This window comes from Ochotona princeps, chromosome X (assembly GCF_030435755.1).
Source record: "Ochotona princeps isolate mOchPri1 chromosome X, mOchPri1.hap1, whole genome shotgun sequence".
Taxonomy (NCBI): Eukaryota; Metazoa; Chordata; class Mammalia; order Lagomorpha; family Ochotonidae; genus Ochotona; species Ochotona princeps.
In genome coordinates, this window is record NC_080865.1 from 29,476,494 (window position 1) to 29,493,232 (window position 16,739).

Genomic DNA, 16,739 nt, shown 5'->3' on the forward strand with positions numbered 1-16,739 from the left:
AAACAGAGCAAGACAGCCCAGCACTAAAGTATAACAGGAAATCCTTTTCCTAAAGCCCCTGACTTGGAAGGTTTTTTTTTTTAAAGGAGTTTTTGCTGTTGCTCTCAAAGATTGGCTGTTTCCATGTACATTACCTATGAAAGATCATGAAATATCTTATTTCATTCTCATGATAGCACTGTGAGGGCAGTTAATTGCTATTCCCATCTTCAGAGGAAGAAAAAATTCAAGAGGCCAAGGAATTTCCAAGGATGTGTGAGAACCAGAAATAACTTTTGAGTCTTCATATTCCATTACTTGAACTTGTTCCTCTCAGGTATTCTGCCTGCGGTGAGCCACAAAGATTCTCCTCAAAGCCAAAGTGAATTTCCCAGATTCCACAGGCTGCCAGGAATGCCCAAAGCACTGCTTTCCACAATGTGTCCCTGGATCAGCAGTGTTAGTATCGCCTGCAAACATGCTAGGGAGTGCCTGGGCCTTACCTCCTCATTCAGAGGAGGAGCCCCGACCGAGTAGCCTGTATTCCCAGAAGCCCTCCAGCTGGCAATGCATGCCAAACTTTAGAGGTGCTGGTCTAGGAAAATGCCATCTCTTCACCTGTCTGCACTCACCAGCAAGTGAGGACTTCGTGAAGCCCAGAGCAGGGTTTTGTAAATGAAAATGGGCATATGAGCCTTCTGGGAATCATGCCCATTTTGAGATTCTGATTCAGCAGGTCTGGGGCAGAGCTTGCCATTCAGCCTTGTTGCCAAGTTCTCACGGAGCACCTGGCGGGCTCATCTGTGGATGAGATTTTGAAGATCAAGGCCTAAGCTACCTTCAGAGGAGTCCCATAACAGCCTAGCTGCCAGGTGCGCCTCGCAGAGCTCTTGTCCGACAGGAATCATTGCACCACACTGCACACGGAGCTGGCTTCACAGGAAAGTAAGATAAGACAGGGAAGCTCACCAGGGCCCTGCCTGCTAGGGAAAAAAACTTCAGATACTGATGAAGTCCATGAAATCAGGCCTTGCAGGCAGAGCCCACATCACGTGGATCTCATGCCATCCTTCTTCAGCCCCTCCCCTTCCCCTGGTACTCCCACCTCAGATCAAACAAGATGGGATGTGTGGGCGGCAGCCTCCAGCCAGGAATGAGGAAGACTGAAGACAAACGACAGGAAGCGCACATCACCCCGGGGATAAGCTAGTAAATGTTTACCAACTGCCTTGCCAAGAACAAAAAAGTATCTGTAGCATTTGCCAATTTCCATGGTGTGTAAAACTCCCACCAGAGTTGATTCCAAACAACGTAAAATCACAGCAAATAATTTGAGGGAGAGGTGTCCATCACTGCCTCCACACCCTCTTTCCTCTGTCAGCATTAATTCCTTTTCCTCATCAGCAGCTTTCTGCTCACGAAGCCAAAAGCCTGGCCCTGGCCATCCTTGGACCACCTTGTGGCTCCATTTTTGTGCCAGGCACCAAAGATCAAAGACAAAAGCACAGCACCACTGTGCTCTCACACACTCACTTAGAAACTCAGACATCATCCTAGCTGACAGAGGGCCTGACATAAGGGGTGAGCATCAGTCAAGGAATAAGCAACTGATACCAACCCAACTTTGGATCCCTGAAAATAGCAAGAAATTGGTCCAGATTAGAAATGCCTATCTGGTTAGAAATACTATATCCTAGTACAGGTTGAGCATACCTAATCTAAGAACTAACAGTGAAGCATCTGAAAATGTCTGCTTTCCACATAAGGACATGTATAGAAAAAAGATAATGGAGATAGATGTGAAGGTAACTAATTTAGAAATTTAGCTCTGCTTCCCTTTAAGAGTCTGTAGACAAGTAATTTAACTTCAACATTCTCACTTGTAAAATGGGAACAATAGGATTGCTGTAAGGGTCAAAGGCGACTGTTAATTCTTGTAGGGCTGAACATGACCATGACACCTGCACGCCTTTCACAGACTCTTAGAACAGAGGCATAGAAGGGACATTCAATGTAAGAAGGCTTAGCTGGCTATTTCTTCTACAGACTGCCAGAGGAGAGGTAGAAAGACACTTGAAACAATAAGCTGAAAGCTTCTCTCCACAGATCCTGAGCCTAAACCAGGCCCTCCTGCTTTGAAGGCAACATCCAGGTTCACGCTGTTCCCATCATCCAAGATACTCAATACCCACTTCTTCCTGCTACCCCCATATCCAAAAACTCACCCTCATTCATTGGGGTTCTAGTCATATTTCACCACCCTGATGGTGGTGATCAGGCAGCTTAGTCAATTCCTAGAATTTTTAAGAAGTATCCACAATGAGAAGCACTGTGTTCAGCTTCAAAACTACATAAGCAATTATAAGATTGCCTGCCATGGGTGCTCTGTTTCATGGGAATTTGAAGAGAGGAAACCATTTCAAGAAAATGAAAAAAAAATCTTTTATGCAGGCATGTCTAGGAAACTCCAACTCCTCTTCCCGGCTAGGCAAACTGTCCAGCCTCCCGTACAGTTAGATAAGTCACATGATTGAGTCCTGGTTTATTCAGAATGTGTAGACGTGATATATGCCACTCCCAGGCCTTCCCACAAAATCCTATGTAATCCCCCACACTCTCTCCTTTCCCATCCACCAGTTACATGGAGAGGATGCCAAAAATCTGGGCAAGGGCAGAGCCACAAGTTAGAAGGAGGTTACATTCCCAAGTTACTCTTTGGAACAAAGTTAACCTCTGGGAGCACTCATGTTGGGTTGTTCCAGAGCAAAAGACTTGGTTTTTATTTTACAAGCCAATGAGAATTTCGAGGCACCGGTGAGAGCACTTGGCATATGTAGACAAACATGTTAACTATATGAAGGCAACAGGACCTTCCCTGAAGTAGCTTTGTCCTGCTACAGGAGTGAGGATCACACAACCAGCAATCTAAACATCTTGCTGTGGTGTGCCAGCAGATTGTTGTCTATCTTCTTAAGATGCATGCAGTGGCCTGAAATTGCACGAGAATACAAACAATACAAATTTCCCCAGAAAACTGGGTTGTTGAGGGTTAGCCCACATACAATAGATTTGGCTTTTGTTTTGATTTTTAACTGAAAAATCACACATGTGCATGCTGTCTGCAAATAACTGTTCTATTTTCTTGCCCCTATTTTCACATTTGTCTAAGTTACCAGTTCCCAGAGAAAATCTTGCCAATCCTGATTAATAGAGGTCCTGCAATTCAGAAGTGAAATCAGCTCCACGGAGCAGATGTTTCTAACACAATGAATCAAAGCTCAATCTATCCCCTGGTTGTAAATTAGGCCCTTGCGGAAACAAAACACAATTTCCAAAAGTACCTAGTATTTTACAACTGAAGAGAACACAGTCCCTAGAAGAAACCAACTCATCAGGTTCTACAAAATGAATATATGGCAAATGCTACTATCAAATTTCAAGTGTAGTCAATCATTCAATGGAATAGAAACATTAAAAAAAAATAACATGGGTTACATTTTAGTGTTTCAGAGCCAGCAAGTGATAACACAGAAATTATCTTTTTTAAGGATTTATTTTTATTTGGAAGGCAGATAGTACAGAAAAAAAGAAGAAACACACAGAGAGGCATTCCATCTGCTGGTTCACTCTCCAAATGGCCAGAGCTAAGCCGATCCAAAGCCAGAAGCCAGGAGCTTCTTCTGATTCTCCCACGAAGGTACCTTGAGAGCTTGTTTGGAGGTTCTAGCAGGGGAGCGCAGCTACTCGTATACCCTTGACCAAAGACCGGTCCTCCTCTAGCGTGAATGGTCGTCCTCTTCGACCGAGCACGCAGCTTCGGGAGGGACGCACATGGAGTGGTGAGGGAGGAAGGGGACACCCGCCTAGCCAGCCAGATCAGCCGAATCAACCCTGGCAATCAATGGGGTGACAGATGTCGCAGCCAGATCGCCCTCACATCCTCTCCCACGAAGGTACAAGAATCCAAGCACTTATACCACCCTCCACTGCTTTTCCAGGCCATAAATAGGAAGCTGGATCAAAAATGGAGCGGCTGGGACTTGAACTGGCATCCATATGGGATGCCAGCACTGCAGGCAGAGGATTAGCATAGGCCACTAGGTACGTGTCACAAAAAGTTTTTTGAACACAGTGATCTCCTTCTCATTCAAGAGGCTAGTCAGAAGACTGCTACAACGCTTGTTTAAAAACAAATGGGGGGCCTTGACAGCGTGGCCTAGTGGCTAAGGTCCCCGCCTTGATCCCATATGGCCGCTGGTTCTAATCCCGGCAGCTCCACTTCCTCTCTATCTCTCCTCCTCTCAGTATATCTGACTTTGTAATAAAAATAAAATAAATCTTAAAAAAAAAAAAAACAAAAACAAATGGGGGACCTTACGCCAGCTCTACTCTATCGAGGTCTATGGGATAAGCATTTTTAAGGGCGCAAGGTGATGCTGCTGGCACTTCCAGTCCATGAAGCATCCTTCCAAAAACAATACTAGCACATACAGATGAGGCGCATTAGAAAAGGCAAAAGAAAATGAAATTAAGAGATGAGATTATTAGGGCTGTGGCAACTGAGTCAAATAAATTAAAGAAATTTAAAAGATGAGTTTCTTTTGACACAAAAATTTCTGGAATCCATACATATTTTGTTCATGACATGCATTTCTCATGTGCCTTTTTAAGACCCTCGGCACACTTAAACTTACCTATCTCTAGATTCAATTTTCACTTCAAAAGTTTTAAGTAATCATTACCTATCTCTAAATGATAGGATTTGAAAGTTTTTAAGATCTACGTTTTTATTTGAAAGGTGGAGTTAAGCAGATAGCCGGGGAGTGGAAAGGAGAGAGAGTGAGGAAGTGTTTCCTCCCACCAGTTCATTCCCTAACTGGCCCCAACAGCTAGGGCATGGTCCAGCTCAAAGTCAGAAGCCTGGAGCTCCATCTGGGTCTCCCACATGGGCGGCAGGAGCCAAACCTTCACGTTATCTCCTGCTGCTGCTCTAGGTGCATTAGGAGGGAGCTTATCGGAAGTGAAAGAGCTGGGACTCAAACCAGCGCTTATACGGGATAGCAGCACTGCAGATGGCAGCTTAACGTGCTGCATTACAACAATACAAAATGTCTCTTCTCATTTTTAATGCTTTTTTTTCTTTTTACCATGGACATAGATTACTTTGTTCGCAAGAAGATCTCTTAATCAGAGCAGCAATTCAGACCTGATGCGATGGTTCAACTAGCTAATCCACCCCTTGGAAGTGTCAGGATCCCATACAGGCACTGATCCACGTCCCAGCTGCTCCACTTCCCATCCAGCTCCCTGCTTGTGGTCTGGGAAAGCAGTCAAGGACAGCCCAAGGCCTTGGGACCCTGCATTGGTGTGGGAGACCCAGAAGAGGCTCCTGGCTCCTGGCTTCGGATTGGCTCAGCTCTGGCCACTGTGGCCACTTTTTCAAAGAGCAGCAACTCTTAACAGGTCTCCGTGAGCCTCCATGGGGGAAGAGGGGAGCTGCATTTTACTCCTAGGACTTTTGTAGTTGTATTATCATTATTATTATTAATATTAGTATTATTACATAATCTCTGATAATGTAGACTTGTCTGAGTCCATGTGAGAAGACGTGATTTTCGAAACATCCTGGCCTGACAACTAGCCTGGTGAAGTGGTTTTGTAATCTAGTTGACTATCTGTGATTTGTCTTCTGCAGTCAAATATGAAAGAAGACAGAAAACTCAGGCATTTTGGGGATCTCTTTCCTTTATAGTAGTCAACTAGTAAAGTAAAAATTATAAAGCATTCTTAAAAAAAAAAACCTCAGAGATCCTAAAGTTGCTTCCACCAGTGTCATCTGTCTACGGCTCTCAGTGTGCTGACCCTCCGACACAGGCCCTGCGGGTTGTCGCTAAAAGTGATTTAGTGACAACCATAAAACCAGAAAAGGAAGCAAAGACCAAGGATGAACTTGGGGTGGGGGAGGGCAGAGGGAGGGATGATGTTCACGGAGAAGTTTTTTAAAAAATAAAACCATTATATAACTGGTTCCCCAAACTAATAAACAATTTACTCTCTGAGGGAACAGTACAGAGGAAGACCAGAAATAAAAGGCAAAAACATTGTGTATTTGTTGTCATCACAGCAATTACATCGCCCCCAGACAACGGCTCAGGCCAATTTGTTACAAAGGGCAGCACTATTTTCTCTATGTCTGTTCGGATGTAACTTTCTTTAAAAGCAGTTTTCAAAGGATGCAAGAAGTGAGGTCTTCGCAAATCAAAGGAAAAAAAAAATAAAATCACACTAAAATTCATGTGAAAAGTTCTTACTTCTTCCTCTCGGAGCCTAATATCCTGAACAAATCTTTAAAGTACTGCGGGACGCGAACCACCACATTCTCAGAGGGACCAATATCTTTCAGGTGAGGGTGCAGTCTCACATCGATGACCTTCTTGATGTAGCCCAGCCAGTCAAACTAAGGGGAGGGAGAAAAGAACAGCAAGAGAAACTGTTAAGCAGCTAGTGAGAAGAAAGGCAAAGAAAGTAGGTTGAACAAAATCTAGCCCATGCTATGTCACACAAAATAATTACACTTCAGTGCTTATATGTAGAACAGAAAGTTCTGATAATGGTCATCCAATCTCAATCACATACATCCTCCCTGACCTTGTCCCTCCTCCCCTCTGGCTTCCACCTACTCTCCCCTCCTTCATTTTCTCTTCGTCCTGCTCCCTGCCCTCCTGTGGTCTCCAAGTCTCTTCTTCCAGAATTCTTCCTTCTCTCACCTGCTCCGCTCCTTTTATCCTGCACTTTCTCCCTCCTTCTACATTCTCCCTTTATCCTGCATACTGCCTCTTTTTCTTCCCCGTTCTCTAACCTGTACTCTCCCACATTCTCACATACACACACGTAAATGACCAATACATTAACTGGTCTCCTCCACCTCCTACCCCCCCACTCTTAAGCAGCCTTCCTTAACACAGGAGGGAACCAGCAGCAACACACAGTGCCATGGCTCCATTCTTCCCAGCATTACTATTAATCCAAAGTACCATTTGGCATTTTTAGATGGATGACCTGCCTGCCTGTCTCTACTGTCGAAATCGAGAATGAGTTTCCCACTTTCCCAGGATCCCTGTAGCTAGGGGGTAGTCAAATAATTCAATTCTACCCAATAATACATGCAGAGAAAAGATCTGGAATGCTTAGAGTGGCTCTTGTTTGTGGTTGTTTCCCCGAAAAAAGTCCCACATAGCCAGTATTGGCCCTTCCCCTTCTTGCCCCGATGACAGATGTGATAGATGGAACTGTAGCAGTCACATTGCAACCATGAGTCATTAAATGTGAACTCAAAAATCAACACACTAAGGAGAGTAGAATGGAAAGATAACAAAAACTTGGATTTTTGACACTGTTCAACAGTTGACCCAACACCAACAACTACCAATATACAGACTTTGCCCAGGTAGGAAGATGGGTTACAAATTTTGAAGCAACTACTGGAAAGACTTTCTGTTCCCCATAACAGAAGGCATTTCAATGCCCAAACAAGGGATATTTTTACAAAGTAATTGAAAAAGTAATGATAACCAAAAAGATTGATAGTAGACAAAAATTTACAAAGAGATAAAATGCAACTGCTTGTAAACTGAGTTATTAAGAGAAATTTTCGTGTCACATAATACAATGTAATTAATGAATTAAAAATAATAAATAATAAAAAAACGGAAAAAAAAAAGAGAGAAATTTTCAGGGAGAGTTTTCACCAACCTGCGGAATCATAGCACTCAGTTCGGAAATGTTCATTTTATTGTACATAGCCTCACTGGTCCGGTTTTCATGTGGAATCATTATCTGTTGGAAAGAGATTCTGATTATTTCTTTTTCAAATGAACTATTTCCTACAGCATGACTACTTTACACATGTGCCAAAACATCTGCATATTATCATGCCGTTTTCTGGGACTTTGGTGTGGTGCCGAATTGAGAGGGATTGGTAGAAGAAAACATGACACCACATGAGGCAGGATTAAAATTAAGGAAACACAATTTCTACCTCCTCTTCAGTGTGAAATACTGTTCCCAATTCAAAATACCTACCGGGAACCTCCTCTCATGTATAAACGTGAATGGGCAACAGCTACTGCTGGCTGCCTTTTAACAGCCAAACTGAAGTTCAATAATTCAGACAAAAATCCTACTGCTGTCACCTGTGGACTCCAGATGATGCTCTCAATATTTCCTGAACTACAGACCTTTCTTGGCCTCTTGACACAAATCTTAAACTAACAAATACCAGACTACCTAGATGCCACTGCCACTCACAATCATTTTCTCAACAGCTTATTCCTTCATTCCTTCTCCTGTATCCTTAGGCCTTAAGATTCTCCTCATTCCAACCCTACAGATACAGATTAGAAATGCAACCGGAATGAACATTTCAAATCCTACATCTGTGGTTCTGGTTCTTCCCATTCTTCCTACTCCCAACGCTCATGCTCTTGGCCCTGCAGCCAACACAGTATCTAAACTTCCAGAATCTGCCAGGTTTACCCTAAACTAGAACAGCAACAATCTTATCTCCCTCAAGGACCAGACTAGTCATTTCCATCCACAGGCAGCAGCTGCTATGTCCACAGCCAAACCACATCGTGGTCCTTCCATCATCATCATTCCTTACATTAAACTTACTACCTTTCACTTCAAACATGACACTCCTACCCTTGCACTCATATTCACTATCAGTACCTCCATGGTTTGATTCAACAATTGCCCAAGATTCATTCTCTCTAGCAAGCCTTTTCAGTTCAACTCTACTTGGTGCCAATCACAGGTTGCTGCATTAATAAAACCCCTCCCGGAACACATACTTCTGTAGGCAGGACTGACGAGACACACACCTGCATAGCTATATTTACAAATATGTCCTTGAGCTTGCTGTCAAGTGCTGTCCCACATCCCTCACTATAGGCACCTCCCCAAGACCACTCGTTCCTCTCATCCAGAAGCTACCTAGTGACTTGAGATGAGAGCAGAAGAGGAGAGCCCAAAATTCACACACCATGGGTTTTCCATGGCAAAAATTGCAGAAGTCTGAACAGCAAATATTTTGCCCGCCTTTACTAAATGCTTTGGTGCTTTGAGCACCAAGTCCTCTCAGCCTGCATAGGATATACAACTTGTGCCCTACAATAGCTTCCTGATCCTGAGCAGATCATGGCTCAATGCAGGCCCACCAGCCCCGAAACCTCCTCAGATTCAGCTTTGCAGCTCTAGGTTGAAGCCCTTTGGCCAGAGAGCTGCCTCCAGCTCCCTGCCGACAAGCCCCCTCAACACAATGGATTTGTCACTTCATTTAGGCTTTTGACAATGCCCAGTCTTGCTTCAGCCCAGCTGTTTTTAGTTCCCTTTTGATCCAATCACTGGCTCAGGGCAAGGCCTTCCTTCTGTATCAGAGCTTCAGTCCAGATTAAACCTCTGCACCTCCTAGTTGCCTGTGAAGGCAATCCAGACAGCCTCTAGACATGGCTGAGAGACACAATCCTAGACTTCCAAACACCTTCAACAGCCCTCATGCTCTGGAAAGGTGACATGCAGCGATGACCCTTGTGGGCTGCAGAGAAGGATACACAGCAGAGAGACTGATTTATCCCTCAGCTCCACTCCAGACCTCAACACACCACAACCACACTGCCAAACATCAAGCCAATAAACACGTGGAGCCTTCACTGACTCCCCATTTGCACTAACATCTGTTATCACAGATTACCGAGCCACAAGCAGAGGGCCTCAGTAACTGCTTTCCTTATCTACTCCAGCGTTCCCCCTCTAACCCTTTTCACTGCAGTGATTTCCTCTGGACCGGGACACACAGTGGCTTTACACTTTGTTTCTTCTAGGAAAAAAAAAAACTTATGCTGCCCAATAAAGTTAGCCATTTTTTATTTCTTGTTATTCTTCTAGGAGTCTTCCCAGCTACTAGGAGCCTGTGAGAATCTAAGGTGACGTTCCCACAACAATCTATGGCACAAGGAGAAAGTAAATAAAATGGGACAAAGAATGAATGGAAAACAAGAGTAGGTGCAAAGTAACACCCGAAATGATGTTTTAACATGCTTATCCGCATGCTCTATATACTTGGCATATCAAATTTTATATCCAGAAGCGGTGCACAGACTTCCCTGAACGCAGACTGACCCTGAATGAGAATGTATACAAAGTACAGTGGATCGGGCCTGGCAGCGTGGCCTAACATCTAAAGTCCTCGCCTTGAGCATGCCAGGATCCCATATGGGTGCTGCTTCTAACCCCGGCAGCTCCACTTCCCATCCAGCTCCCTGCTAGTGGCCTGGGAAAGCAGTCAAGGATGGCCCAAAGCCTTAGGTTCCTACACCCACATGGGAGACCTGGAAGAAGTTCCTGGCTCCTGGCTTTGGATCAGTGCAGCACCAGCTGTTGCGCTCACTTGGGGAGTGAATCATCAGACAGAAGATCTTCCACTCTGTCTCTCCTCCTCTCTGAATATCTCTGACTTTGCAATAAAAATAAATAAATCTTTTTTTAAAAAGTACAGTGGATCATAAACAACCTTCTATTCAAACCAAGCCGGTCATCTGTACTCTCCTTTGGCCACCCAGCCATGCACTAAGGAGAGTCCAAGGGTCTCTGTGCTGCTACTCTGACAAACGCTGAGCAGCACACACACCCTAACATCCTGAGATGAGGGAGGAGAGAGGGATGAAGTGTTCTGCTAACAACATCTTAATTCTACTTTTGACCCAAAGGGCAATCACACAGAAGGCTGGTATTTGGTCATCATTTCTGTTTTCATTCAGGATAAACTGCTTTTAAAATAAGGAAAGGAGGTTCGGGCCTTGGGTTTGGGGGCAAGTGCCACTCCTCACAGTGTGGCGGCTGTGGGGGGTGTCCCTGCCGGGTCGGACCCAATGCTGGGGGCTCACGCCAAAGACACTGCCGCAAGGCAGTGAACAAGTCCCCAGGAGACAAACTCTGGGGTTTTTTAAGATATATGTTTGCTTCCTGGGGACACCCATGACTAAGTCCAATTTTAGTGTAGGTTAGTAGTGAATCTTGGGTGATTCCCAGTGACAGGGTCATGGAAGTTTTAGGCAGGCATGGGGACTGAGACCTGCTGGTTTGGAGGGAAGTACCCAGGAGGCAATTACAGTTAGTTAGATACACCAACCCAATTCGGAATACAGAAATGGCCTGTTTGCCTAGAACATCACTGATCGTCACACACTAGCCCACACCAATGCTATGGATGGGGGCCTCTTTGGCAGTGATGGATACCATTACCCAACTGTTTGGTGGAGTGGTCACATTTGGCAGGGTCAAGACTATCCAGCACGCGAGAGAACTTGGTCTGGGGGTAGACACTATGGGGTTCTATGGGCCCAACGCTGTGGATATACAAGTTCCCCTGGTTAGCTCGCAAGCTGGGGTTGGGATGGACTAAGCTAGATGTGACCATGCCACCTGCCATCACACACGGGTGCAGGAACCCAAAACAGTCAGCGAAGGTCAAGGCAGCAGCACCTGAAAGTGCATCCATTAACAGGATGTGGGGTGGGCTGTGCTGCCACTGGAAGGGGACAGAATGGGCAGGGCTGCACTAAGCTTAACTCACAAGAAACAACAGAAAGCAGGTTGGAGCACAGGTCATGCCAAGTAGGTCTTTGCACCTACTGATCTGCGTAAGACAGGGATGCTAAGCCACAGCATCTAAGGGGACAGGATAAGAGAGGGGCTCTATCAAGTTGAATCAGAGCAACCACTGGCCTTCACAAGATCTAAGGCTGGGAATAGACCCAGCTGGGCAGCTAAGGGGATACTCTAGCTGGGTTGAGTTTTCCACCAATGAGCGCATGGGCTGTAAATGGGGCTGCGTTCCGATCAGGATACGAGTGTAATCCCACTTGGCACAAGTGTGGACTGGGAATGGAAGCACCAAGCCGGGCCAGACCCCAACACCATCTGGTGCTCTGCAGGACCAGGGGAAATGTATGACAGACTAGGCTAGGTCTCAGCCCTTACTGAACCATGTGTAAGCTGTATGGGGGTATGGAAGAGCCATGGCTGGGTTGAAACATCCAACAATAAGAACCAGATTGGGTTGAAGAACAGTCAGGAAACACCACTGTTCCTGCTAGGACAGGAGGTGAAATGAACAGGGCTGGCTCATGGACCCACTGGTATGCGTGAAACCTGGCACTGGGAGAGTTTCTGATGGAGGAGCCTGGGCAACTCCTCTGGCAGGACACAGTCCCTGCAGGTAAGCGCAAGAAGCACAATAGGAAACAGCCCAGAACAGGCTATGGAAATTATCCCACTGGTATTCACATGGCATGGATTGGGGGCAGACCAGGCTGAACCTGTTCACATCACCCGCTGGTGAGTCCGAGCGCCAGAACAGAGTGTGGGTCGAGCCAGGTTCAGTTGCGACACATACTAGTACACAATAAGGAATGCCAAGGTGAGATGAGCCGTACCAGATGTGGTTGCAGCGCCCAAACAGCACATGTGATAATCAGGGGGAGGAGGCAAAGCTGACAGGGAAATGTGGGCTCCCCTGCTGGACAACTACTTCCATTGGAAAGCGTGAGTTGGGATGGGGGCAGATCAGAATAGACAGGGCTGTTACACGCCTGGGCCTCATGTGGGCTAGATAAGGGAAGGGCCACGGTGGGCTGACTGTTCCGACTGGTGCAAGCAAAAACTAGAGTGGGTGAGGGTTGGTTGGGCTAGCCGCAGTACTAGCTGGCAGAGGCTGGCACTTGGAGCTAATTCTGTCAAGTCAAATGCCAGAACTACCTGGAGAGTGCATAATCTGGGAGTGAATGTAGCCTAGAAGGGAAATAGTGGGCACCTCCTTCGGGGCTACCACTCTCATTGGACAGCACGAACACCAGGACAGGGGCAGGGGTGGCTGTACAGAAGGGCACCTGCCAGTAGGTGTGTGGGCTGGATAGTAGGTTGGTTGGGTTGAGCTGGGCTTCAATGCCCATTGACATGTGCAAGAGCTAAACAGGATGTGGGACAGACTGGACAAGCCTGCAGTGCATACTGGCAAGCATGGGAACCAGGGTAGGGGGCAGAACTGGTGGGGGCTATGGGGAGTCGCCCCAACCAGGCTGCAGCTCCAACCGGTTTGCATGAGGACCGAGTATGAAGTGGGCAGGATCGAACTGGACTACAACACCCGTTGGTTCACGAGGAAGACAGGGCTGGAAACAGAACGAACCCAGCAATCCCAACGACCAGCATGAGCATAAGCTGATTGGTGTGACGGATGGTGTTGGACTCTGTACTAGCAAACTCTCACAAGAATCAGGCCTGGGACCATCTCAGATGAAGTTTGTTCGGAGATCCCTCCAACTGAACTGCTGATCTTAGAACCCCAACCATGAAGAGACTGTCAGCCAGTGGATTCTGAATAGGGTTCATTGCGATTGGAACTGAGAGATTGGCAGTAAGCCAGAACTGATGAACTATCAAAACTGTACGAGCAGGACCCTCAGAGCGCGCCTCCCGTTGGGGATCTGGGATGGGTGGGAGGTTGGGCGGGGCTTTTCCCTTTGTTTTTTTCCCTGACCCCAGATACAGGGTAAAATGATACTGATGTGGAAACAATGGTATTACCCACTTTCACCCTGTAGCCCTTGACACTTTGTTCCCTAATCAACTAAGTAAGATTATTAAAAAATAATTTAAAAAAAGAGAAAAGAAAAATTTTAAATATTAAAAAAAATAAGGAAAGGAAACAGACCTTTGATGCAGACATACCTCAGCTATCTTAACTTCCAACCTAAGCACCGACTTCATGTCATGCTCCGCTCGGGAACTGTTAGCTCCTAAGAGCACGGCGGTATCCACCATGAACTTGTAGAGGGCATCTCGATACTGTAAGAGATAAAGAAGCAAGTGACCACTGGTAATGGCTTATCACAAAGTATGTTTCAGAGATGCTCAAGAGTATAAACAGCAGGTTGCAATAAAAGTCCTTGATTTTTCACTCAGGACTCAAAGTCTGGTTACAGGTGTCATACAACACCAGCCACCCACCAATCACATCAGGAGACAAGAGTGATGGCTACTTAGCTGCTGTTTCCATGGCATTCAGAAACATCCAGCCATCAAGTGTCAAGAGAATGAGTTTTCTGGCAACTGGCAATATTGCAGATATACGAACCCTCCAAATGAGCCAGGAATAGAAAGTTAAAGGTCAGACATCCTCTTTTCAGGCAAGCAAGGCTTTAATATAATAATGGGAATCAACTGTTTCTAAAAGCAGGAGAGCTGCTCCAGGAAGACTGGTAAGAAATGTGGTTTATTCTCTTCCAGCTCAATTTACCGATCTCCACACTAAGAAATAAAAGATGACTGCAGGGATTATAGCCCTATAGTGTCTTTCTGTTTTTCACATTGCTCACAAACTCTGCCTTAGGTCAGAGGAAAAACAGAAAGAGGAGGAAAGATGGTGAAATGAAAATCCAGCAAATAACAAATATAGAAGTCTTTCCATACCCATGCTCAAAATCCATGCAAATGCTCTCTATAATGATAATGATGCAGGGGGTGTGGAATCATAGATCTACCAAAGACCATTTGGATATTGATAACTTCATTCTCAGGCCATATCAAATTATCAGTTTAAAAATGGGCATGCTACAAATACAATGAATTTTGCATTCTACCCATGGTTGTCTTGGCAGGGTCAAATCAAATGATTTTGCAGGCTTTACATGGCCTTAGGGCCACACATTTCCAACCCATCGAGGACAGGGAAAACCCCCTTCATATGATTCAAAAGAATCTGACTGGGTTTCACCTCTCATATCAGATATATCTGTGAGAATTCAATATACTAGCTACAAGAACTAGTGTTGCAGCACAGCAAGTCAACCTGTGATGCCAACGTTCCATATGAGTGTTGGCTTAAATGTCTGCTGTTATACTCTGGTTTCCCTTCAGATTGTATAAATCTTTTGCCTTTTATTTTTTTTTAAAGACTTTATTATTAGTGGAAAGCCGGATATATAGAAAGGAGGAGAGACAGAGAGGAAGATCTTCCGTCCGATGTTTCACTCCCCAAGTGAGCCGCAACAGCCGGCGCTGCGTCGATCCGATGCCGGGAACCAGGAATCTCTTCTGGGTCTCCCACGTGGGTGCAGGGTCCCAAAGCCTTGAGCCGTCCTCGACTGCCCTCCCAGGCCACAAGCAGGGAGCTGGATGGGAAGTGGAGCTGCCAGGATTAAAACCGGCGCCCATATGGGATCCCAGGGCTTTCAAGGCGAGGACTTTAGCCATTAGGCTAGGCCACGCTGCCGAGCCCATCTTTTGCCTTTTAAATGTCTGCTGTTCCACTTCCAATCCAGTTTCCTGATAATGTGCCTGGGAATGCAGCAACTGATGGCTCAAGTACTTGGACGCCTGACACCCACATGAGAGAGCCAGATGTGGCTCCAGATTCTGGCTTCAGTCTGGCCCAGCACTTTAGGGGCTGGTCCAGCACATGAGTCATTGTCTCTCCTGAACCAGAGGATGATGTATTCATTCTCTCCCCCTCCCTCTCTCCCCTTCTCTTCCATTTGTCTCTGTCTCCCTCATGTTTTATGCATGCCTTCAGGACCTACACAGTGCTTGGCATTCGGGAGAACCTTAATAAATATTTGTTGAACCAGAAAGCAACTTGATAAATAAAAAGAAATAATGTTTTACCATTTCCTATTTAATTCTAAAAATATTGACTCAATAAACATGCAAGGTAGCTTGGTAGGCATTTTGTATATAGGCTAGGAATGGGCATGTAGATGAAAATTTAAAATAATGCTTCAAACAGTGGATGGAACAATGAAAAACATAAACATGTAATTACCTGCCACATTAGACAAACTGAGTGGTTCCTTAATAAAGCTGCTACATACTTAACAATTCAAGGGTTGAAGAAGGATTCTAGTCCCAAAAAGTGGGCAAGTAGCATTTGAAAGTTCCAGGCTCCAAAACAGTGAGAAACCCCCCAGTGAGGTAGACAACTGAGTTGGCTTTTGTTGGGGAAGAATAAAGAATGGATGGGGCAGGAAAGATTGCTAGGGCCTGGGCCTCCCTCTAAGTAACTGAAACCCTACCTTGAGGCCCAAGTCATGCAGGAAACAGTGCTTTGAGAACAGAGCTTGGGAAGTGGTGATAAGGAAACAACAGAATGAAAGCAAGTAGAAAAGCACTAAAAGGCTACTTCATAGTCAAGTATTAACCAGGGTCTGGCCTAGGACAGGAAGGATACCTGGGAGGAGTCAGGTAGCTGGAAGAGTTATTGTGTGGACACAACCATTAGGAATTGACTGAGTAGGTACTGGGAGAAGAGATTGTTTCAAGTGAGATGGTTGAGAACCCAGCAGAAACAGAACTATCCCCAAGCTCGCCAAGTGTATCCATTCACTTTCAAAAAGGAAAACTCACCAATCAATCCCCTTTGATGTATGTCCTGAGCCAAAAAAATCGCCTAGGATCTTGGCTGGTTTGCTGCCCTCTAGAGCCTTCCATAGAAGGATTAATATCACCACAGAGTGAAGGGATCTAGGTCTGAGGCACCTTTGGAAGCTCAGTAGTTTCCAAACAACTGAGAGAGTCATAAATGAACCAGCTTTTTACACTCTCCAAGAAACAAGTAGGCTTCCAGGCCAACCCAAGTCCAACCTGATGGATTCCTTCTGGATGTGATTAGCCCTCCATTAACCTGGGCTACCCGTAAAAATACA

At 45.5% G+C, this 16,739-nt stretch overlaps 1 protein-coding gene across 1 annotated transcript in view; it reads right to left on the reverse strand.

Moving 5' to 3' along the window:
• PHEX (phosphate regulating endopeptidase X-linked) overlaps positions 1–16,739 on the reverse strand; it is a 208,117-nt gene that overhangs the window by 138,822 nt on the left and 52,556 nt on the right. Inside the window, exons 7-9 of the mRNA XM_004587814.3 lie at positions 13,768–13,884; positions 7,732–7,815; positions 6,291–6,436 (exon numbers count right to left, since the gene is read on the reverse strand). Of these exons, the coding sequence (XP_004587871.2) occupies positions 6,291–6,436; positions 7,732–7,815; positions 13,768–13,884 (347 nt within the window). The remainder of the gene's footprint in view (positions 1–6,290; positions 6,437–7,731; positions 7,816–13,767; positions 13,885–16,739) is intronic.